Source organism: Perognathus longimembris, chromosome 21, assembly GCF_023159225.1.
Source record: "Perognathus longimembris pacificus isolate PPM17 chromosome 21, ASM2315922v1, whole genome shotgun sequence".
Lineage (NCBI taxonomy): Eukaryota > Metazoa > Chordata > Mammalia > Rodentia > Heteromyidae > Perognathus > Perognathus longimembris.
In genome coordinates, this window is record NC_063181.1 from 18,054,063 (window position 1) to 18,079,404 (window position 25,342).

Genomic DNA, 25,342 nt, shown 5'->3' on the forward strand with positions numbered 1-25,342 from the left:
TCTGGAATTCATCTTCTATTCATCTGGTTAACTCTTATTTACTTTTATAATCTAGATTTAAATATTACCTTTTTAGGAAGCCTAAACTACCACCTGGCTTAGAAAACTCCCACTAAATACGTCGAAAACCTGTGCTGTCTATTAACAGAACATTTTTCTAGTGAAACTGCCATTTTATGCTATTCATAAATAGATGTCTGTTCTTCTGTCATAGGGTTTACCATTTCAGCATAAAGTTATAATTGTTCCATTTCTAAGAGTCCTACAAAGAACATAGTATATTCATGGTAACAATAAATGTTTTAGGGATGAATTAATAAATATAATGGAGAAGAAATCAAGCATCAAAATGTATTAAGTGCTTGCTAATTGGCAGTGATAAATCACATGCTGTTGTTGTGTGTGTGTGTGTGTATGTGTATATGTGTATTTAAATAGAAAGAGCTAATGTGATGATTCTTTTCAACAAGGAAATATATGACAAGGGATTAGAAAGTGTGATCATCTGTGATTTATAATTCTATTGTACAATATATCTTATATATAAAATTTTTATTTCCAACCATTCATTTTTTAATTAAATGGTCACAAATGCTATGATTGAAATTTGTAGTGACTGTGAAAGATTCTTGCAAACAGTTCTCAGGGGTAATAAATAGTTTACTTGATAGTTTGGCATTGGCTTATTTCAGTTTAAAGAACTAAAAGGCCATAAAACAGCTAATTAACTAACTAATTTGTAGCTTCTTAATTACTTATTCATTTTAAAGAAAACGAATTAAATGTTTACTGAGTACACTGAAATTACTTCAAATAGATTTAATAGTTCCTATTATGTACTGAGTGCACAAGATAATTAAATGGAATGTTTTGTGTTACAGTGATTGAGGCTCCAGATGCACAGCCAGGAGGCTGATGTCATCTTCCTTTTCTGTCATGAACTACTTGTTTGGCCTTGGGCAAGTCAGACATTCTTTTGCCACTATAAAAACGGAGACTTAAAATGGTACACATTTCTCATGGATAAGTGGCACAATATATAGATGCTTTTAGGAAAATGCCAAAGTTTGCCTTTTGCATTTGATAACCAAAGCTTTGGTCAGGGGAAATTTAGATTGAAGGAAGTAAAAAGAATACCACTCAAGCTAAGTCATTCACAAGGCCCTGGATGGCTATAACAGTATCTGCTGAGACTCAGTTATAGAAAAATACTAAGAAACCTCAGGAAGGACTAACAACCATAAAGGCTAAAAGAAATTTGATTGGCTTATTCCCATCCATGAATTCAAACTGCTCTATCAAGGGAGATTAAAAAAATTACATGACCAATGTCTAATTTTGGTAGCCTCAGCATATATTTTACCTAATCCTCCTTAACTTTTTACGGATTACATTTAGTTTTATTCAACTACTGAGTAGATATTGAAAGCATTTTTGAATTTATAGTGTTTCCTCTTCTGTAGTTTGATCTCAGTTCCTTTTGTGTTCTAATAGATTAGAAATATTTCAAAAAGAAGTCTTGTTCTTTGTATAAAACAGTGAAAAAATTATAGAAGGTACTGAAACATTGTTCAGAAGTTCATACAGGAAAATATAGAGAAGATAGATAACAGAAGAGTCCTGGAGATCTCCAAAGGGAAGAAGCAGATGAGAAGAAGCAGGGGAAATATCAGCACCTAAAAGAAAGTCAGTGTGTCTGGGCTTGTGACAAAGACTATGTCACCAGACAGTAAAGAATGCTATAGGAATAAGTTACTCTGTGCTTTGCAGATTACATTAAAGACCTTGGTTTTCATGCTCCAGTTGGAGGCAATTCCAGTGGCCAAGGTGAGAGCTAAAGGTAATTTGCGTAATGTTAATAGCAGTAGGAAGGGAGAAAAGTCTACGAAATAAAAGCTAATAATGTCTACAGAATTCAGTAATGGTTTGGTATTGGATATGAGCAAAAGGAATTTCCAGTGACTTTGCTAGTTAAAAAATAGGAATTTTAACTTTTTGACCTTTTTTTCCAGTTCCCTTCCTCCTTCATGATGTCTGAACTATGTTCTGTCAAGATGGTGTTTAAATTCTATAACTCATTCACAAGATATAGCAGTATGTCCTTTTTTTCCTGTCTTTTGGATCACTCTGGTGAAGCTAGACAGCATGCGGCAAAGATATGGAAGAAGCTACACGGGAAACTCGAAAATTTCCACAAACAGAATTTACCAGTTTCCAAGCCACTAGATTGATCTTAGGGTTAGAGTGGATCTTAGGGCCAGATTCTTTCTCTAGTCAAGTCTTCATATGACAGTGTCATGGTTATCTCAATAGTAATCTTATGAGACATCCTGAGTTAGAAGATCTATTTAAGTCATTCTGAATTCCTAACCCACAGAATCCTGGAGATCAATGAATATTGCTTTAAGCTTTTAACAATGATATAGAACAATAGACATTTGTTTATATATATGTACATACATAAAGATGTGTATATATGTATATGTTTATCAAGAAGTTTCCTTGTAATAGTAAAATAGGTTGATATAGATTAAACTTAATAACCTTTATTTATTTACTTTCATCATAATATTTTCCTGCATGCATCCAGTGTACTTTGATCAATTTCACTGTTTTAATAGGCAGTATAACTTGCTATTATTATTTTTTGTTATTGTTATTGCTCTGAGAAAGTAGATGTTCAAAAGAGTAACGCAAGTGAAAATACATCACACACTAGCATTATCTGACAATGGAAATGGTTTTTCAACCTTGCAAACTTTAATGTAGTTCAAGAAAGCAATAAAAGCCCGTTGAAAGGGAATAGGACATCACTTGTTTATTTGGAAAGAGCAAAAAGATAAATGTAAGGCTGATTTCATAGAATAAGTTTGGCAGTGATGCCTCCCTATTTATGTCATTGAAAATCTTGGCTGTGAAGCCATCCTGTCCTGGATTTTCTTGGAATAGAGGTCTTTTATTGTCAATTCAATTTTATTACTTATGATGGGGCTGTTTAATTGGTTTATTTCTTCCTGGCTCAATTTGGATATATTTATTTTCTCTAGAAATGTATCCACTTTTTGTCAGATTCTCTAATTTATCACCATGGAGGTTTATAAAATAATCTCTTATAATGTTCTAAATTGTGCTTGAATCTATTGTGGTGTTTTTTTCTCCATGTGAGCCCAGCTATCTCACTCCTGGGCTCCAATAGAGCACCAAAAAAAAAAAAAAATTAAAGCCATCAGCACAACCATGTTCATTAAAGAACTAATCACCATAGCCATGATGATATGGAATCAGCAAGAATGCCCCAGATGAATGCATCAAGGAAGTATGATATATAAGTACAATGGAATTTTATTCATCCATTAGAAAGTGTGATGTTGTACCATTTGTAAGGAAATGTAAAGATTTGGAAAAGTTATGGAAAGTGAAGAAAGTCAGACACCCTCTTTTTGGTAGCTAGAATGTGCTTATAAATCTATGGGTAAACACACTGGGTGGTATATGAGTGGTCACAAATAAATTAACTGAAGTATAATAGAATCTATGGAGAGTTCAAATAGTATAATCTTGTAGAAAGACTGAAAACCCCAAGAAACCCAACACCAAGAAATGGGTACACCCATGGGGATAGGCTATAGGAAGAGGGGTAGATGAATGAAATGGGGAAAGTGGGGCAAATGGAGTCAAGAATTCATTGTATATACAACAAAAGTACAAAAAGGGAAAGAGTGGTTCAAAGGAGGTGAGAATGTTGAAGTGGTGACATGATCAAAAGGCAGTGTATTCATTAATTGCTTTATTATATGACAGTTCCTTTGAACAATGAGTTAAGATAATTTTAAATAAGTAATCAAAAAGAATACATACACAGAGAGAGAAAGAGAGAGAGAATCATTGGCTAATATGTCTTCCTTGAGAAGATTAGGTGTCAACTGTAGCAAAGACTTTTCATGAAGTTTAGATCTCTTGTTCTGATTTCATTTAAACACTTTTAAGAATCATTTATTTCTGAATTTGGGAAGCTCAAGATATTTAGTTAGGCATTTATAATAATTAGGATTAATATTATTAACACAGTGTCAGTTATGTTGCTTAGCATTTGGGAGCTCCTGGGTTTAATTCTCAGATTAGTAAGAGAAAACAATAATATACTTAAAGCTATGGCTTTACATATCATTATGCTAGTAATTGCATGCATGAAGCTTTAAAGAAAACCTATTTTATACAACAAACATACAAAAAAGTTTTAAAAATCATGGACTAAGCCATGTAAAAATAAAAACCTAAAATTCTTATGAAGACTAAACCACATTGATTTCCAAGGTAAAAGAAAGAATATTCCCCAAGATTTCATTTCATACAGTAATATATATGCATAGGCAATTATGCATATACTGTATATATGTGTATCTGTGTGTTTTCAAAACACATATCACAGCATTCATTTAGTTATATGTCTGTGACAATTATTACTGATAACTCTGATTTCAATAGAGGGATATACCAATATTGACTCTGTAGCCAAGGACTATATATCATGGCAGAAGAAACACAACCAAGATAATCAGCAATCAAGCTGAAAATAAATTTGTGTCTATTGGTTAAGATAGTCAGTGAGGTAATATAATAAATAATGTAAATTAATATAGCCATGTTAAGTGGAAATTTCAAATTTAAATATTACATATTTTAAATGTTAAAACATATCCTTCTAATTCACTAGTACACTATTGGTTGTGCTAAACAAAATATAATAACAGTTATTATCATGTTTTTAAATATCTTTAGTATACAAGTACTTTTGACTTGTTAGCAATAAACCATATATTATTTCATGTATTTTGAAATAGGAAGTACCAAAAGTATAACATTAAGTGAAAAAGTAGTAGATATAAAGCAGTATTTTGCTACATTCTTAGAATCCATAGGATTCTGCTCACCCCAAATCTAGAACAACTGGAGAAATGTTGCTAAAGGGTAAGGTCCTTGCAATCATGGTGATCTCTAAGTGACAAAGCTGACATGATGAAGTGTTTGCTGTCCTGGGGTGCAGTGGTTGCACTGGTCTTGGAATGCCATGTGGAAAATGAGAATGATTCACAAGCACCCCACCCTACCTAAAGTCGAAAGAGAAACAGGAAAAGAAAAAGACTCAGACTCATTTCTCCCTTCTGTGATAGAATTTTTGTGGAGGGGGTGAGGAGAGGCTAGGAATCAGTTTTCAGCTAGTTCCTCCCTGTGACAGAAACCCCACAGAATAGATCAATAAAATAGTACTGCTTCCTGAAGCCAGACCATTTTCTTTGGACTACTACAAAGCTCTATTCCTTTATTGGCATATTTATTTACATAAATATGCAGACTATCATATTTCTTTTGTAAAGCAATGTATTAAATGAGCTCACTGATTATCTCTCAGGAGAAAAGGAAGATAGTAGTGGTGCGGTCAAAAGCAGTTCTGATTTACTTCAAGTCTTTGGATTTCTATACTGAACACTTAATCAGGTAACAATTAGCTAAGCAAGTATAACTAAGTAAAATAAAATTCAAAAAATATTTTGAAATATAGTTTAATTGAATGCCTATAATGATTGTGTTCAAAATTATAAACGTAGATTGGTAGTTATTACATTAATTATTACAGAGAGAGCACCATATGCCATATTTATTTGTTTTGTTGATTTATAAATGCCAATTTCCTTCTGAATCCCCATAGCAGCATTTTGGGAGAAATAATTGCAACTATTGTCTTCCTGGTAATTGAAGAAGCTGATTTCTTAAGATGACTCACATACTGGAGACTATTTCTCATAAGTATGTGGTACCTCTTTTCCTTCTGAGGAGAATATATACATACATACATACATACATACATACATACATACATACATATATATTATATATATTCTTTCCTTTCCTTTCCTTCCTTCCTTCCTTCCTTCCTTCCTTCCTTCCTTCCTTCCTTCCATTCTTTCTCTTTCTTTCTTTCTTTCTTTCTTTCTTTCTTTCTTTCTTTCTTTCTTTCTTTCTTTCTTTTCTCTCTAACATATGCAAAAAGACTTCTTACCTTAGCCTCCAGGAGTAGGCAACCTTTCTTCAAACAAAGGATATCTGAATATTCATAAAATCACCTGAAGGCCATGCAAATTATCAATTTAGGCAGACAGAGGTGGAAAACCATGGAAAAGAAAATGTGTCTGTGATGTCGTGGACCAAAAGATTTCTCAAGCCTTAGGTGGCCCAAGTGCTGGCCATTCTCCACCCCTCCATTTCTACTTCAAACAGTATGTATGTATGTATGTATGTATGTATTGTCATGGTTGTGGGGCTTGAACTCAGGGGCTTGGGCCTTCTGTCTAAGCTTTTGTGCTTAAGGCTAGGGCACTACAAGTTTGAGCCACAGTGCTACTTCTGGTTTTCGTGGTGGTTAATTGGAATAAGAGTCTCACAGACTTTTCCGCCCTGGCAGGCTTTGAACCGCATGCCTGATATCAGCCTCCTGAGTAGCTAGGATTAGAGGCATGAGCCACCAGCACCCAATTCCTACAAAATTTGTGTATTCAGCACAAATGCATACACACATCCTGCAACACATGTACAATCCATAACATATACATACAGCAACATGTGCACATATCATAACAGATACACATACCACACACAAGACACATACAACACACAACACACACACATTACAACACATACAGCATGCATAGACTTTTACCACTTCCTTTTTTAAACAATTGAAAAGTGACAAGGAAATTTACTGTTATTGGAATATGGGTGCTCAGAGAGTAACACAATTTTTGTTTTCCAACCAAAGGAAAACTTAGAAATTGAGATCTTCTTGAAAGAAAAAAAATATATATATATATATATATATATATATATATATATATATATATATATATATTCCTCTCATTTAGAAAAGAGACAGAGTACCCCAGAGTTATAACTGCAATCATTAACAATGCAGTGAAGCCTGGTTATTGTACATTTGAAAGTATACTTTTGCTTAAGGAAATTTTATCAATGCTTTTGCTTAAACCTCAGGCCCTCCACATTTTCTCTCCTTAGCTGATCCTGAAATGGGTCTTTTTCAATGTAATTCTACCAAAAGGCCACAGATTATATTAGAAATGTACATGGGTCTATTGCTTACCAATTTTCATTGTTGATGCAATATTTCTAAACCATAATCCTTTGTCTGAGAATAGAAACTTCACGTCTGACTGTACAGATTATGTCTTAGAACTTATTTTACGGGAATGAATGGGGCAAACAAATAATACCAATACACTACTTTGCTGTAGTGATAAAAGTGGATCATTTGAAGTTCAACCTAAGTTAATTTTGTTCTTTATATTTCCCAACATACTTCAATATCTTATCAAAAGCACATTAATATGGTTTCAGCAACTTTTTTTTTGTAATCATTTCAAAATGATTATATAAAACAAGTAGAATAAAGCTGATCACGTGTTGTTTGTCTTCTGAATTTTATTTGTCCATATACCTCCTAATTTTAAAAAAAATGCACAAGATTTGTTTGAAAAACATGGTAAGTTTCATTTTATTCTGATGTGTTTCATTTTTTTAAAAGAGAACTCCAGCAATATAATTATAAACACCTCAATCTCGTCCTCTATGAATGAGTAGTACTTATTGAAATATTCTTGTAATTTAGATTTTAAAGTTATAGTATTTACAAAGAGAAAAACACAGAAGTAGAGCTTCTCTATTTTGATCTCTCTAGATCCTGTGTATAATTAATTTTGCTTGCACCAGTGCCTACTAAAATATATGTTTTTATAAATTCCCAAATCAATAGGATTCAGGACATAAAAGCATAAGTTCAAGCCCTAGTCTCTAGAGTACCTGCATCATGAAAGAAATGCACACAGAACATTCAAAAGGAGTACTCTCAAGTTCTTCATTTTCCCCATAAGTAGTACTGAATCCACAGAGCAGTGACAGTATTATAACAGTTGCTCTCAAGTGTGGGACTAGCAATATTTATGTACATGTCACCTTCCCACAGAAGTTGTTCTGGCTTAGTATGTTTCAGAGATGGTGGACCTTTTTCTTCCTGTGTTTCAGGAAGCATCCACTATGCCTGACTGCCACATTCTTTTCAAGAGAGAGAAATGGCATATATCAAACAAACAAGTGAAACACGTTTTAAAAGTGGCAAGCACACAAAAAGTGAATATTAGCAATACATATGGTGTGAATTTCCTTTTAATGAACATTTCCCTATCTCAGAAACTTTTCATGAGGTTGTATTCTATTAAAAATGTAAAAGAGAACAAAGAGAAGAAAGTCAACTGGTGATGCTTATGATCTAAATAAAGCTAATACTCAGAACACACAGGATGCTCACATTCCAGGTTGGATATTAGCTCACATTTTTGCCCTCATAACCCCAGTTCCCCATTTCTGTTCCTCTCCACTTTCCTTCTTCTAAACGTATGCCTTCTATCTATAATCTTAAACTATTTGGGGGTGAACCATTTATAGTTGCCAAAGTAACAAATGGTTTAGTTGGACTCCAGGATACATAGCTATATCTTGTAGCAAAATTCAAATTCTGATTGAGAAATTTGTGGTTTTCATTGTTTGTAGCTTTAAGAAGGGACCAAAGTGTTGATTTTTATGTTAATAAAATGGTTGCATTTTATATATCACCACTCCAGAAGGGATGTGCATACATCTACAAATATGTACATACGTAGATGCACACATGTGTACATATACATATATGTACATATATATGAAACTTGACATATGAATCTTTCTACATAATGTTCCTTTTCTCTCCCTCCCTCCCACCCCTTCTTCCTTCCTTCTCTCTCTTTCTTTCTCTTTTCTTTCCTTCTCTCTCTCTTTCTTTCTTTCCCTTCCTTCCTTTCTTCTTTCTTTCTTTTTCCATGTATCTCTCCCTCCTTCCTTCCCACACCCCTCCTCTCCTCTCCATGTTCTCCTCCCCTCCTCTCTCTCTCCCTCTTTTCCTCCCTCCTTTCCTCCCTCCCTTCCTCCCTCCCTCCCTCCCTCCCTCCCTCCCTCCCTCCCTCCCTCCCTCCCTTCCTTCCTTCCTTCCTTCCTTCCTTCCTTCCTTCCTTCCTTCCTTCCTTCCTTCCTTCCTTCCTTCCTGCTTTCTTTCACGTTTCTTTCTTTCCTATGGCTTCACACCTGCTCCAACACTTAGACCACATCCACCAATTCTTTTTGCCTTAGTTATTTCTTTGTACAGGTCTTAATTTATACCTAGAGCTTTTCTCAGCCCCCGATACTTTTACTTATAGTTTATTGTTTGTTTGTTTTGCCGGTCCTGGGGCTTAACTCAGGGCCTGAGCACTATACCTGGTTTCTTCTCAAGGCTAACAATCTACCACTTGAGCCACAGTGTCACTTTCCATTATTTCTGTATATGTGGTGCTGAGGAATCAAACCAAGGGCTTCATGTATATGAGGCCAGCACTTTGCCACTAGGCCATATTTCCAGCCCCCAATACTTTTACTTATGACTTCAACAGCACTGGAATTACAGGCATATACCACCACTTTGGACCTGGATGCTTTTATTTTATATTTTTACCAAAGTACTGTCATCAACCAGGTTAATAGTATTATACAAATGATTATTACTCTGCTATACTCTCTCTTTCTCACATTCAATTAGTGGGCAATTTGTCTTTGATAGCTGTCCTTGCTTTCCATCTTTGGAATATCTCATTATATTGGTCATACAATACTTTCCTGGAGCTGGTTTTTCTCCTCCCCACTCATTAACAGAATCTCTCTTTAGCTTTCCATATTACATCTTCAGTGATATGCCTGAAACACAATTTGATCTTTCCTCTTTCTTTCTGATAATAATCCCTGTTCTTTACTTTAAGGACTAAGTTTGCAGTAGTGATAGTAAAATATACTCAGAGTATTTTGGGCCCTCTTAAAGGTACTGCCAAGACCTTAAGCATATCTGTTTATAATTTACCGGCCAGAACTTGGGCCCATGGACCCACAAAAGGAAAACAGAAATATTTAACACCTTGGAAGTATCTTTACAAAGGAGCCTTTTTTCTTTTCTAATGGCTACAAATCCTCTTTCATGACAAGAATTACTCTATATACCTTGCATTTTTAAAGAAGAAATCCTACAATAAGGGTGATAAAACAAGAGAAAGATTGAAAATATTCATTTCTGACTCATTCTTATCACATTCATAATTTTTCCTTCTCTTTTTTTCTCACTTATATATTTTTTTCTTATTTATTGTCAAAGTGATGTACAGAGAGGTTACAGTTTCATACCTTAGGTCTTGGGTACATTTCTTATACTGTTTGTTACCTCCTCCCTCATTCCCCCCTCCCCCCTCCTCCTTTCCCTCTCCCCCCATGAGTTGTTCAGTTGGTTTACACCAAATGGTTTTGCAAGTATTTCTTTTTGAGTCGTCTGTCTTTTTAGGCTAGTCACAGCAGAGGATCACAAGAGCCTAATAGCTATGCCCTTATGAATGCTTAAGATGATGCTAAGTGAAATGAACTCCATGTTATGGAAAGAATTGTTATATCATTGTTGTAATTACTTTCAACATGCCATGTGAAACTGTAGCTCCTATTGTTTCTGATCCCCTTCCTGTGGTTGTATCCACATTATAACTGTATCTTATCTGAGTACATTGGAAACTGTATATACTGGTATTAGAACTAGGGAAGTGAAAGGGAATATCAAAATTGAGAGACAAAGGATAAAAAGACAAACGACTCTTTCTCTTACTATTTCTCTCTCTCTCTCTCTCTCTCTTTTTTCCTTTGGCCAGTCCTCGGGCTTAAACTCTGGTCCTGAGCACTGTTCCTGGCTTCTTTTTGCTCAAGGCTAGCACTCTGCCACTTGAGCCACAGCGCCACTTCTGGCCATTTTCTGTATATATGGTGGTGGGGAATTGAACCCAGGGCCTCATGTATATGAGGCAAGCACTCTTGCCACTAGGCCATATCCCCAGCCTTCTATGTCTCTTTTTTAATATTCAAGAGGAGAAACATCTTTTTTAAAATCAGTTGGGCTTGAACTCAGGGCTGGGCCCTGTCTCTGAACTGTTTTGCTTAGGCTAGCACTCTACCACCTTGAGCCACAGTTCCACTCCCTACTTTCATGTAGTTAATTGGAGATAAGAGTCTCATGGGCTTTCCTTCCAGAGCTGGCTTCAAATACAGGATCTTCAGATCTTACCCTCATTCACAGTTAGGATTACAGGTATAAGAACAGTACACAGTAAAAATCTTTCTTATAATAGTGCTATCATGCACTTTGTAATCTGAAATAACAGTAATTAAAAGCTGGTGTCTTTCTCCTTTTTGTATTTTCTTGCAACTGAATATACCTCTCTCTGTCTTTCTGTCTCTGTAATATATTTACATATAAAATGGATTTTAAAATGCAGGCCACAGTAGTGTTAAATGACATGGGAAATTGTAGTTGTAATGCTAGGAATTTTTTTTAGCCAAATAGGAATGATAACATTTTCATCCTGTGAGTTTAGAAAAACTACTTTGTAGATGCATTTAGCCCTGTGTATCATTGTATTTTAAGATAGTATACTATATGCATTGTATCTCTATCTATATACACTATATACTATGGTTTAAGAGAGTATACTATATGTATCTCTGGTCTATAGGATAAAGACACACAATCTTCAAAGAACTAAGATTAGACTCCTTCTGGTGTCTACATTCTTTCTTGTTTGCAAATGTGTACACAGGTGCATGAGGAAAAATTCTGCAAGATTAGTTCATTTGTAAACACACCAATCCCATCTTTCTCAATGATATTTCTGAGCTGTAATTTTAATTTGCTCTAGAAATTTGAATTGTTTCATACCAGCTTCACTTTCATGGTATAATCTTTGCTGTCAGTTGACATATATTATAACCATGCAGACACACAGAGAGGATGATATATACTTTGGCATTTTAAAGGAGAGAAAATGATCAGTCTATATGTCATCATTTAGGGCGAATAGATAAGCTGTACACAAGATGTAATTTTCTACTGCAATCCCAGAAGGCACCAGCGGAGATCTGCTGTACAGTCAATGTCTTTGATGATATTCACAGTATTTAAGATTTTCAGGAAGAAAGAGATATCCTAAATTCCAGGGATTTAAGGAAGAAAGAAGGATTCCCTAATCTTTTCAGGTATTTTAAGATTAATACAAAGAAACAACATGAGGCAGGAAAGAGATTTCTAATAGTTCAATCTACATAAGCCTCTGCTTTGTCTACCTTCAAGGTAAATAAATCAGGAGGCAAATTAGGACACCAGGAGGTTCAATTATTTCTACTACACAGCAAGAACTACCTAAAAAGGGAAGGATTTTTAATATTTTAGTGGAATAAATATGTAAGTCTCTTTTTATAAAAATGATTCAATAGCTATAAGAAATATCATTTAGTGCATATCACTGTTTTATTACTCATAAGGATGTAATTTGTAGAGGTATGCTGTTTTAAAGTCCTGAAAGTTACTTACTTCACATTTTTTATTCCTTAAGGAAAACCTTTCCTATAATTTTCTGAAAAGTAATGTCTCTTCTTGGATTGTTTTGTTTGTTGTTCTAATAAATAAATTTCAGGCATTCTACTTTGAATGGAACAAATTTAATTTAAATGACAGAAGTCAACATATGCATATGGGAAGGACAGAAGGAAAAAGGAAAAAGAAAGAAAAGAAGAAAGGAAGCAAGGATTCTGAGATACGCACACATAATATAAATGTATATTTTCTCCTTACAATCAAACTATAGCAATTAAACATTTTCAAATAGAGAAAAAAATCAATTGAATAAATATTTGTTGATACTTTAATACCCTAGGGAAGTATGTAGATCTATGGAATGTAGTTCTAAAATAATACTAGTATTCTTCATTAAAAAAAATTATGACATGCAAACTAGACATGCTGTTATGAAGTTTTCCACATCTTCCATTTCACATAGGAACCATCGCCTACATTAAAAATGGTTTGTCTGATCATCTTTCCATGAATTGTGAAGATCTGTTCTTTGAATGTCTTTGCTATGAAGAGTAAAAAGTCTTTTTTGTACCAGTAAAGACACTTCCGCCAAGTTATGGAAATAAATGGCTTATCATTGTTGTTGTTATTTTCAACATATGATGTGAAATTATGACTTTTTCTTTTGTTTTTCTTCCCTATGGTTTTACCCCTGTTGTCACTGTATTTGATTTTGGTACTCTGGGTATTGGATATACATTTATCTGAACTAGGGAAGGGAAGGGAAACATCAGAATGGTGAGACAAAGGGTAAAAGGTGAATCAGTACAACAGCAATACTTGCAAGACAATATGCTGTAAACCAACTGTACAACTGGAGTGGGGAGGAAATATGGGAGGAGGGAGGGGAAAGATATGGGAGGAGGTAACAAGTTTGATACAAAGTGTACTCACTGCCTTACATATGTAACTGTAATGACACTTCCTATTCTCAGCATTCTGTAATTGCTGTTCTTTTTGATAGCTCTTATGATTAAATTTCTGTAATTGCCATAAAAAAGGGTTTCTTGGAACTAGGTTATTATGTACATACAAACAGAGATAGAGAAACTCAAAACAACACTATGTTAGAAATGGACTTTACAACTTTGTGGGAGGGGATTGAAGAAGGAGGGAAAGTTGGAGAAAATGAGAGAGAAGGTAACAATGGTCCACAAGATATGTACTCATTACTTTACTTATGTAACTGTAACCCCTGTGTACATTACCCTTGCAATAAAATAAAACTTAAAAAAGACAAAAACATTTTCTGTATGATCAATGGTTCTCATCTGATTGAGAGAATTTTTTAGAGTAATTTTGATACTGGAATTATAATACATGCAATGATAGAAATTTAAATAGTAGACTTTGGTACTATGCATCAATATCTGACTGATATTATTTAGGCTTTTTTCTTAGGTTTCCTCTTTGAAGAGCAAATGATCTATAAGAAGTAAATCCAAAAATATTGATGTAAATATATTTTATATGTAGAATAGTGATTCAGTATAATTGTTATCACATAAAGTGTTATTTATGTCTTGCCAATATTTTAAAAATAAGCCAACATGAAAGCTCAGTATACCTTTTTATATAGTAAAGTGGAATGGAGGGATAATGAAGACAAGGGAGAAGTGCAAAACTTCTGGATTGTGGGCTTTTTGGGGGGAGATAGGAAGTAAGGCGTTGGGGTTTTTAGCCGTCCCCCCTCCCCCCACGCGCCCCTGACCTGCGGGAGAGACAGGGAAGGCATGCCCCAACCAGAGGAGCCAAGAAAGGAAAGGGTCGACAGACCGCTTGCACCCAGTCCTCCCTCACCGCAGGACAATCAGATATGTCTGGGAGACAAGTCAGCTGCTGCAAGATCTCCTTTATTGAGGGGAACACATGTAACTAATATAAGGCACTAGAGCCAATCAGATCAAACATCGGCAGGAAGGAGAGGGGTGTAGTGCACCTATCTAGGGACTGTAAAGGGAGGCATGATCTGTCCATAAGGGTGTAAGAGCCAGGGACCAATCCTAGAGGCGGCCAGATTTCTTGTCACAGCCCTCCGAACCACCTCTGGGTTCAGCGCCAGGCGCCATCTTAGCCACACATGGCCCTAGGACTGAGAAACAGGCGGGGCCAGCTAGTTGACTTCCTCTTTCTGATCCAGGTGTGTCCCACAGTAAGGAGCAAGTATAAATACACTACCACAATGAAATAAAATTAGAAATGTAGAAAAAAAAATCATACAAACATCTCACCAAAATTTCTCATGAATACTACCAGAGAAGATTAACATTGTGATTTTGTTTATACTTGAGGAGAGTTATTTATTGGTATTGTTAATTTGCTTTTGGAGGAAAGTAATTAATTCTGTCAATGGGTAAGAAATCCCATTAAGGCATGTAAAGAGGACTGGAAGTATGTTATTGAACTGCTCTGAAGAAATTCACATGATTGACATGTATGCACTGGCATGGGGAAGACACATGCTCACCTCAACTTGGTGGAGGGCAAGGATTAGAGCTGGGTTTTTTTTTTTTTGTTTTTTTTTTGTTTTTTTTAGAGAGACTGAAGATAACTGAATAGGAGTTTTACTTTAAAAAGGAACATAAGCTTTATTTGAATCTAACATCATAGGTAAACAGTCTAAATCATAGAGAAATTGCTGTAGTTAACAATATCGTTGAGTATCTTGCAGATATAGACAGATGAAATTATGAAAATCATTCAGCAATGACATTAGTAAGGACAGCAGTTACCCAAAATTTATTAATAGAAAACTCATCAGCTTCTGAGAATTGATCATCTAATAGAAAGTGATTGTTAATGTTGTCTAATATTTTTATGACTAAGTTAACTAAAAGCCTAGCAGTAGATAAAGAATGCCAACTGTTCATTAAAAAAATCCAAAAAACAGAAAAGTCCTAGTTAACTCCAAAGAAGTCAGATGCCTTGCTTTTTCTCTAGGTTATGACCTCAAAAAGTAGAACTCTGATTTTAATGTAAGTACATGATAGACTATAATGATAGATCATTACAATACGAAGTGTATGACCTCAAGGGTGTAGGCCAGAAATGCTACTTTTAAAGCCAGAAATGATGGCATATGCTGGTAATCTTGGCTACTTTGGAAGCAGAAGTGAGAGAATAGCAGCTATGGTTAGCCTGGGAAAGACCCTGTCATCACCAATGGCACTGCACAGTGGTGTAGCAAACATTCTACTGATGTAAGAAAACACAAATATGAGGATGGAATTCCAGGTTAGCCCAGCTATGAAACAAAACCCTAACTCAAAAAAAAAAAAAAAAAACCAACACAAAACTTTCTGGCAGAGTTGTTGACGTGGTACAGTGCCTGCCTAGCAAGTGTGAGTACTACTTTAGTTTAAACTCCATTTTTAAATAGTCATATTTCAATGCACAAAATACAGAGGCAACATTGAAAAAAATGAGAAACCAATGCATAGTCATGGTATAGTTGCATGCTCATTTACACTTCATTATACAATACACAATTCAAATTTTTATGAGGCAAAAGAAAAGAAAATCCCTCACTATTCACTGGATGCTTTCAACTTCTATTTACTTTACACCTTCCATTCTGAGTAGGTAATGTCTTCTAAAGAGATTTATTTCATTCTGTGTCTTTTGTGAGACTGGATTCCCTTTTTACTTCAAATAATAACACAGATTTCAATGAATGTCATAAGTCAATGTGAGAGAAAGGCAGATGTCCTATCAAGTTGATATATTGCATGCTGTGAATCTACTCTATTTGTGACATTGTGACATTGAATTAAATATTATGGAGGTAAAACAAAAAACAAACCAATAATGATTATGTTCTTGGCCAGGCATGGTGATAAATCCAGCTTCTCAAATGATGGAGGAAGAAAGATTGCAGTTAGTGAGAGAAGCAAATTAAAAAAGGAATAGGCTAGGGCAGTCCTTAATTTAATCTTTATTACAGAAATTATGAGGGAAGGAAAGAGGAAGGTGATAAAAAAGGAAGGAAAAATAATATCATGTTACTATGCACAATTTGAATGAAAAACTTAACTTCAAATAAAAAATGAGGGCATGCTTCTCTCTTCTATTGTGATATATTATTAGAAGTTCAGTTTTATTCATATACATACATATATGTATATTTACAGAAGTTACAGAGAGACTCAAGTAGAATTCCACAGGCAACTTGAAACTAGAGCGTGTAAGCTTCATGCATGGAGCACTGGCCTGGAAAATGATGCTAATCAAAACCATGCTTCAAATATAGGAATAGTTTCCATAAGCAAAAAGTGGAGGAAACAGCCAAAATACAGACAAAAATATTTGTGGAATATTTATGCAGTTATTTGTAGAATAAACGAGTTCACTTTGACTTAGGGAAAAAATAGTACTTTTTTTTAGATCTTATCATTAAAATTATTTTATAATTTTTTTCACCTGAAAAATAGAAGTCTTTATTTCTGGTAATTTTAAAGATTAAGGGCAATCTGTCAGAGATGGTATTTTTCAGCAATTCTTAAATTTAAATTTACCTCCAATTTAATCTGTTATCCTAAATTTAGTTATCTGTTCTGATTGGTGATAGCAAATTCTATGGGACTTCATAAAGAATTTTTATTATTTGTGTTTAAAGTTCTTCCATGTAACAAACTATTCCTAGAGAATATTAATAAGCTGTAGATTTTTATGCCATTTCTAATGGTACCAAATCCTTCAGTACATTCAATTGTCTGTGAGGTGTCATAAATACTTCCTCCTTGAAGTAGCTCTAGTATTGAAATTCTAAGAGAATTTCAGAAATGCACAATAATTGAGCCTCTTCTATTAATCACTGATTTTTCTCAGCATATAAGGATTAAACTTGGTTTTCTGAAGATGTATGTTGGTGCTATGCAGTGCTAGACTCACTTTATCTTCTGTCATTAAACAGCTGTCACTCCCACAGTGTTTGCTAGAGAAATTCTTGTGTGGGCTTTTTGCCTTCACTCCACTTTGGAGATGGTCAGCTTGTTTTCTATCCGGGAAATCTCCCCATGCAACAAAACAAACCCATAAGCTATGTCATTCTCTTCATGGGAAATTATAACCCCAGGGCATAAACACAAACAATATCTCAAAACCAAAGCTCCACAATGTTATGTAGAGAGATGCCTACATATGCCTCAATAAGGACTGTTGTTCTAGACATAAAGATACTCACAGTAAAAGTTTGGTGGTATATTTAGAAAAGATTCACTTTATATGCTTCATGGTTTTCCAGCAGGAGTCAAAAACAGTTCCCTCAATTTTCCTGAGAAAACTGAAGTGGAGTAAAATGTATCTTGGGCAATTGTGGACTAGTTTATTGTACTACTTGCATTTAAATTAATGGAATGTTCCAGAGGAAATTGATAGAAATACAAATGTTATTGATAAGGGCCTGTCTCAGGGGGAGAATAAAACTAGGTAACCATGTTGCTTTACCAGCCCTGAGTATTTCTCTGTGGCCCGTCCTAAGTGTTAGAATCTCATTGCATATTAGTGGATTTCTCCATTCTTTCTCCTTCATGCTCTTGTTTTTCTTTTCTTTTTAAAAATCATTGTTAAAGTTTCAGTTCTAGCAGCTAAATTTATGTAGATTTATATACTACTGATTTCAGAATTCAGAGCTACTATCATAACACACTCACCTGAGTTCAGTGTTCTTTTATATGCAATAATTAATTTTTTCACTACATATACTGGCATTTTAGGTAGTCACTTAAAATGCAGCTACTTAAAATGCCAGTTCTACTTCTCAAATATTTTTTTTTTCCCCCCCAGTACTGGGCCTTAGACTCAGGGCCTGAGCACTGTCCCTGGCTTCCTTTTGCTCAAGGCTAGTACTCTGCCACTTGAGCCACAGCGCCACTCTGGCCTTTTTCTATATATGTGGTGCTGAGGAATTGAACCCAGTGCTTCATGTATACAAGGCAAGCACTCTTGTCACTAGGCCGTATTCCCAGCCCTACTTCTCAAATCTTTCACAAAGCAAATTTGATTTCTATTCTTGAAGTTCTTTCACTTTTTCTGGAAATAACTTTGTTACTAATCATTATTAACAATTTTATGATTGTTTTGTATGTTTGGGGTTTGTTGTTGTTGTTGTTGTTTGAGACAGCTGACCAGACTATGGTTTTGAACTCCTGAGTTTAGGTGATCTTCCTGCATCAGATGTCTTAGTAGCTGTGAATATAGTTGTACACCAATGACCTGGTCATTTATTATTATTGAAAGAGGGAGTTTCTTTATAGATGTTTTGAGCAGGTTACAATACTATTCCTGTAAGACTAACTATCTAGTTATAATTAAATCATTTGTCTCTGAATAATTTTCCATAGTCCATTGTAATAGCTTCAAGTCCTCCAAATTCTCTCCAATTTATTATTGTACCCAACTAAATTGTAATGGCCTGTAGAATATAGTATTAAGTCATAAACTGCTATCTCCTCCACTGACTTTAGCAGACACCACTCCCTAAATATTTATTGTACAACTATGTAACATGACAAACTCCTTTATTTTGTATTTCTGGACAAGTGTTTTTCAAGGTCCAACACAACTACCAAGACTTCTTCATCACTTTCCTACCTTCTATTCCTTAAAGCACTGCTGCTTGTATTTATCTTGACATCAGTACTGCATTTTCTTCTAGATCTTAATTTGCATCATGGAACAAGTGGTAGTATCCTAAAGCTCCATAGCTAATTGCTTAGCACAAAACAATTGTGCCAAGAATTTGTTGAGTGTATCTTATCGAATGGCTTAACATCCTCATAAAATGCATAAAATGTTGGTGGTCTTGCCTCTGTGTACTATTCTGTAAAGAAGAGGATATATTTTGTAAGCTGTTTCCTGAGACTACAAGGTGAACTACTTGAAGCATCAGCTAAGCAGCTGGGCTATGAGGCTTCTTCACATTAGGCGATTTATGACTTTATTGAGATGTAAAAGGGGAAAATCGTGTATTATCAGTAACATAATTTAAAAGAAACTTCATGGATTTTTGGCTCAAAAGCTTGTATTCTGTAAATCATTGTAATATCCAAAGTTAATACTTTGGAATATGTTTTCCTTCAATATGTTACATAAGAAAAACTGAAGCAAAAACATTAAAAGGGAAATGTCTCATCTTCAAAAATATAAGAAGATAAAAACCAAGAAAATTGAAGCCAAATATTTTTTTACATGTTTTGAATTAAACCAAGAAAATATCTTATTACTAAATATCATGACTTCTGAAATTCACACATTCAGTGTTTGACAGGACATATCATAATTTATTCAAGAAGCAAACTTGTGTTGTATCAAACTGTGAAGATAAAACCTAAATGAGGTAAAGATAATTGATTCAGATGAGATATTTTTGTCAGGTTTTGTACTTTGGGAATTTATTCTGTAAGCTTTTAATTATTATCACTTATCTGAATTTCAAAGAGATGAACACTGATGGTTTTTCTCTAATTTATTTGTATGAAAAATAAAAGCATAAAAGAATTAATAAAATAGCACTATATAAGCAAAAATGAATCTTAATATACTTTGCTATCTAAAAAATCATGTTTCCTATACTCTACAACTTTCTCACATTTTAATACTCTTTAAAAATTTTTCCTTTAAGAATGTCCTATGCTTTTGAAGCATTATGGTGGTGAATACTTCTAAGTGTAATAGCTAGATATCCTTTGTTCTTCAGGTTTTATCTGACTTAATCAGTCTTATTTACTAATGTTCAAGAATTTTGGATGCGGGGCTGGGGATATAGCTTAGTGGCAAGAGTGCCTGCCTCGGATACACGAGGCCCTAGGTTCGATTCCCCAGCACCACATATACAGAAAACGGCCAGAAGCGGCGCTGTGGCTCAAGTGGCAGAGTGCTAGTCTTGAGAGGGAAGAAGCCAGGGACAGTGCTCAAGCCCTGAGTCCAAGGCCCAGGACTGGCCAAAAAAAAAAAAGAATTTTGGATGCATAGAAGAGATGAAATACCTATGCCCTTATCATAATAATCAAAGAAAATGGTAGAAATTTGCATAATAAATGACAACATGGCACTAGTCAAGTTTAAACTAGAAATTAACAGGACTCAAACCCTTTTGACAGGAATACAAACAGACACAACTACTTTGGAAACTTCGCAGTACTTGATAATGCTAACGAGAACATGCCGTGTTCATCCCCAATCCAACAAGTCCTCTCCTAGAGACAGTCTTGAAGAAGACAAGGAATGTGTGTGTGTTATCACCACAAATGATACTCAAGGCCATGCATGACATCTATGCATTAGCCCAGGCTTAAAATACATTCACATAAGCATCAATGGGACAAAGACTAAGTTAACTGTGATTTTTTTTCATACAGAGAATTATTATGTAGTCATGAGAACGAGTTATTTCTAGTGATCCTCTATAATATGGCTAAATCATACAATGTTCAGAAACATAGACTTACAGGAATATAGAATGGTCAGAAGCAGGAAATGTGTAATTGTATTCATTAGAATTAATTAATCATCTGTGGACAAAGTAATGCTTGGGAAAAGATAGGGAGTAGGAGGGGCAGTTGATATCACAGGGATCTTGAACAAATTTGTGATCTCTTCTCATGAGTTTATTCACTTTATCCATGGAAATTTGACAAGTATTTTGGTATTTTCACTGTATGTGTGTGTGTGGAGGGGTATGTATGTGTACATATACCCATATGTATATTTACACAAACACATATATATCTCAACAAAATGAACACTATTATAAACTTATTAAAATATTTGTACCAGAAAACGATTTAATTACAAATATTGATATATTTTGATTATTCTCCTTGACTCCATATTTCCCTGGAAAGAGTTTTTCAAACTTAAGAATCAGGAAGAACTTTTGGCATGCTGCAACACAGTAGGTTAACTATAGTAAGTAATACTTTATTTTGTATTTCAAAGAAACAAACAAACAAAAAGGATTCTAGATGAACATTAATCAAAATCTAATAAAGATTTAAGGTAAAAAATATGTTAGATTTTATAAATTGATATTACAAATGTATACATTTCTTAGAACATTACACAGTGCCCATAAATATGATCACTCCTTGTGTGCCAATTGGAAACTAAATAAAACTTCAAAAATAACAATTAAATTCGGAAATAAATGGGCAGGTATACTAACACTATTTCTTTGTCCTTATTTTTTTCTTATTTTCACTTTGTTCAATATATCACAAATAGATGTAATGAGCAAATAACGGTCTTGAAAGCTATTTAATTTACAATTTATCTCCAGTAGAGGGACCTTCTCTTTCTTTGGTGTGGAATTCCTCTTCTTAAGAGCCATCACTGAAACTGAATATACTTAATTTTTACAAGTCATTAAAGTTCTTCATAGAATATGAGCTACTCTCATGTAAGTCTAGTCAAAGGTGGAGAAAAATCTTAATACCAGAATAAAATTGTATGAAGGAAAGAATATATATATATATATATACATATATATGTATACTTCAATACTGGAAATGCCTTCCATGTATCCTTTAAAGGGTTTATCATAAAAATACTGTTCTATCCACAATAACTGGTATTAATGAAGATATAAAATTATAACAACAATCATCAAATTGAAATACATATTTTGTAAATGTCAATAAAATTAATCACAGATCAGGTCCAGTGACGACGCTATGTACCTAGCAAGGCATTATAACAAATGTCAGAGTGAATTGCATTATGCAAACTCGATCTCAGTGACTAAAACATCTTACTCACCCAAAATATCAAGTAAACCAAAGAGAAATATTTGAAAAATGTATAATATCATCCATGACATTAACATGAGAAATAAATATAATGAAAGGATCAACTTCAAGTAGAAAATGAGGTCTGTACTCCTCTCATTCATGTTTCATAAATATGAGCTTTGTACAATTTTTGTTTATATGAAATTTCTGACCAAGAAACAAAAATTTGCTGAATCACATTAAAACATTTTTACTGAAAAGATTTTGTTCAAAATCATCCAAACCCTAAAGTTATAAAAAATATCAACAACTTCAGAAATATAAAAACCTTTTCAACCAGTTTTTATTGGATACAAACATATCAAAATTATGTCATTTTTTTTTATAAATTGTCTTATGACATACCTTACATTTATTCAAGGTTGCCCAAAGAGTAAAAGTTGACATGGTAACTCAGAAAAAACAAAAACACAAACACGCAAAAAAAAAAAAAACCCAAAACACTTGCATGCTTTGAATAGAAATCAGAAAATGCATATGTTACTCTATTTAGCTCCAACTCCACTGAAAACGTTATCAGGTTTAAAAATGGAAATCTTATGGTAATTAGATGGTAATTATAAAATAAAGTTTATATTAGTTGTTCAAACAGTTATATGAACAGTTTCCTGCGTTACTCTGCTTTCTTTTTCCTTTCTTTTTCTTTTGCATTTTTTTCATTCAGAACAGTGACTAAATTTGCTTATCCTTTTCCTAATCTCTCAAGCTTGCCTAATACAACTATAAATAAAAATATAATGTGATAAGTTTTAAAACAATTTCACAAGTTAATGTGTTTTCTATACAGATTTCTTCAAATAGATAATTCCAGCACAAGAACATAAGTAATAATTTATTTATAATATTGACTTCCTGCATTACTAAACTAGGTCATTACAAACTAGTACCTACAAAGGCCTTTTTTAAAATCATTTCACTTAATATATGGATGCATATGCAATTTTCAGTTTCTCTGATCTGTATATCCTTATATTCTGTATTGCTGCCTTTACTAATGCGTTGTAACTTTTAATAATGAACAAACTCCTGAAAAACAGAATCCATTTAAAAAATGCAATTCTAAAAAAAAACCTAAAAGGCAGTATGTGAGATGTCAGCTTTGGAAATGATTTGCTTTTCTCAGCTGTAACTAACACAAGGTGCCTGCTATTAAAATACACGATCAAAGAAGGGACTGGTCCAGCAAGACAACCAAGCCCTGCACATTCCCCAGCGCCAACCATAACAAGTGGCTGCCACTGAAGGCATCCCCTTAATGAGTTCTGGCGGTACACGCAAAAGGGGACTTACCTGAGTAACAATGCAGCTTCCCAGAAGTAAAATCCAGAAACTAACGTCCTAAAGTGTCTCACGTGGGCCATGGTACGGAGTAATGTTCACGATCCTGAAAAGAGTCTTATCCAAGGCATGGGGCACGCAGAAGGCAGGCAAGGAGACGTTCTATGGAACCTAGTGGGTTCTCCTGGAGATGGATGCCCCGGTAGCTTCAGCACCTTAGACAGTTCCCCACAGTGCCTGGAGACCCTCTGGGAAAAGCTGGCAATTCCTCTCACCCTTCCCGTGGAAAGGCAGGGAGCAGAGGGGGGAGTGTCGGCGTTACCAACGTGCAAATGCAAGAGATGAGAAGTGCGTGCGATGCCTAGGTTGTGAGCAACAGTTCACCGAAGCTCTATCTGCAAAGGAACGAACGCTCTCGACTTGGAGCAGACCCAAGGCTGGAGGAGGAACTGCAGCCGCAGCCAAGCAAGGATGCTTTTCCACCTGGCCCAAATGCCGCCTGCCTGCCTGCCCGCTGCAATCTCGCTTTCCACCTTTGGTGAAGACCAGGGTTGCTCTGCAAAGGGGAACGGGGGCGGGGCCAGGCCCAGGCGACCCGGTCCTGCCCACCAATCACGACCTCACAGCGGGACAGAGTGACAGACCATCTACAACGGGAGGAGGGGCTCAGCATTTTACCCTTAGGCAAAAAGAGAAAAACCTACAAACTGGTGCGGAGCCCAAACAGACTGGAGGAAGAACTGGGAGAGTCAGCGTATTGGGGGTATTATTAGGTAGCAGAATCCGGGGGGAAGAGACCTTCCCTTCTGGAAACCGAAGGGCAAAATTAAGTGAAAGCAGTCTTCTTTGAGGTAGTGATCCTGTCCCTCAGACCCTCCATAGCAATCCAAGAGTCTACAGTGGTCCTGAACCTAGAAAGTGAGAGGACATGAACCTGAACTTGCAGCCTAAGCACAGGCAAGGGGTGCCGCATCCTCTTGATCACCAAGCTCGCGGATACCTGGGTATCCGAGCAACCCGTAAGCAATGATGAGAATCACAGAAAGATGAAAGTGGGAAATGTGAGTGATGGCTACCGGGCTTACAAATGTACATACAACACTTCAATTATTTGCCCTCCCTTTCCCCCACCCCGTTTGCAAATCTTAGAAAGTTTAGGAAGGAGAACTAGCTTAAAGAATATCACTTGATGCATCTTTTCCTTCTGTCCTTTCAGATGTCTCTGTCTCCTCCCTGTCTCTGTCTAGTTTATTTTTTCAGTATGTCTGTCTTTTTCCTTTTTGTGTCTCTGCAAATGTCCCACCTATGACCATATTCACTGGGTCTTGAACTGAAAGACAAAAAAGAATGTGTGTGTGTGTGTGTGTGTGTGTGTGTGTGTGTGCACGCGCAGGAGTAATATATTTCAAAGTAACGAAAGTTTAAAGAATTAGAACCTATCCTCTTATATCTATAATTGCCTTTATTTACTATCAGTGGGGGGTCAGCAATGTTTATTCCTCGAAGTTTAGCTCCCCTCTCTCCCAAATATTTATTCTGAGACTTCTGTTTTCATTCTTTAACTCTCAAACTATGAAGTTACATGTCAAAAATCTCCTCCAAATCTTTCTTACCAAGGTTTCTTAATTAAATATAAAGAGGCATGGATGTATTGGTCATTCCTGCAATCCTCTATTTAACTGGAAGAATGCAAGTCACCACTTCTATT

The 25,342-nt window shown here is 35.1% G+C and overlaps 1 protein-coding gene across 2 annotated transcripts in view; it reads right to left on the reverse strand.

The window, feature by feature from the left end:
• Glra3 (glycine receptor alpha 3) overlaps positions 1-23,765 on the reverse strand; it is a 124,364-nt gene extending 100,599 nt beyond the window's left edge. Inside the window, exon 1 of one of the 2 annotated variants that reach the window (XM_048330596.1) lies at positions 23,647-23,765. In XM_048330596.1, coding sequence (XP_048186553.1) covers positions 23,647-23,717 — 71 coding nt within the window. In that variant the 5' untranslated portion in view covers positions 23,718-23,765. The remainder of the gene's footprint in view (positions 1-23,646) is intronic. The other variant, XM_048330597.1, reaches the window with a different exon arrangement.
• Positions 23,766-25,342: the final 1,577 nt, after the last annotated feature.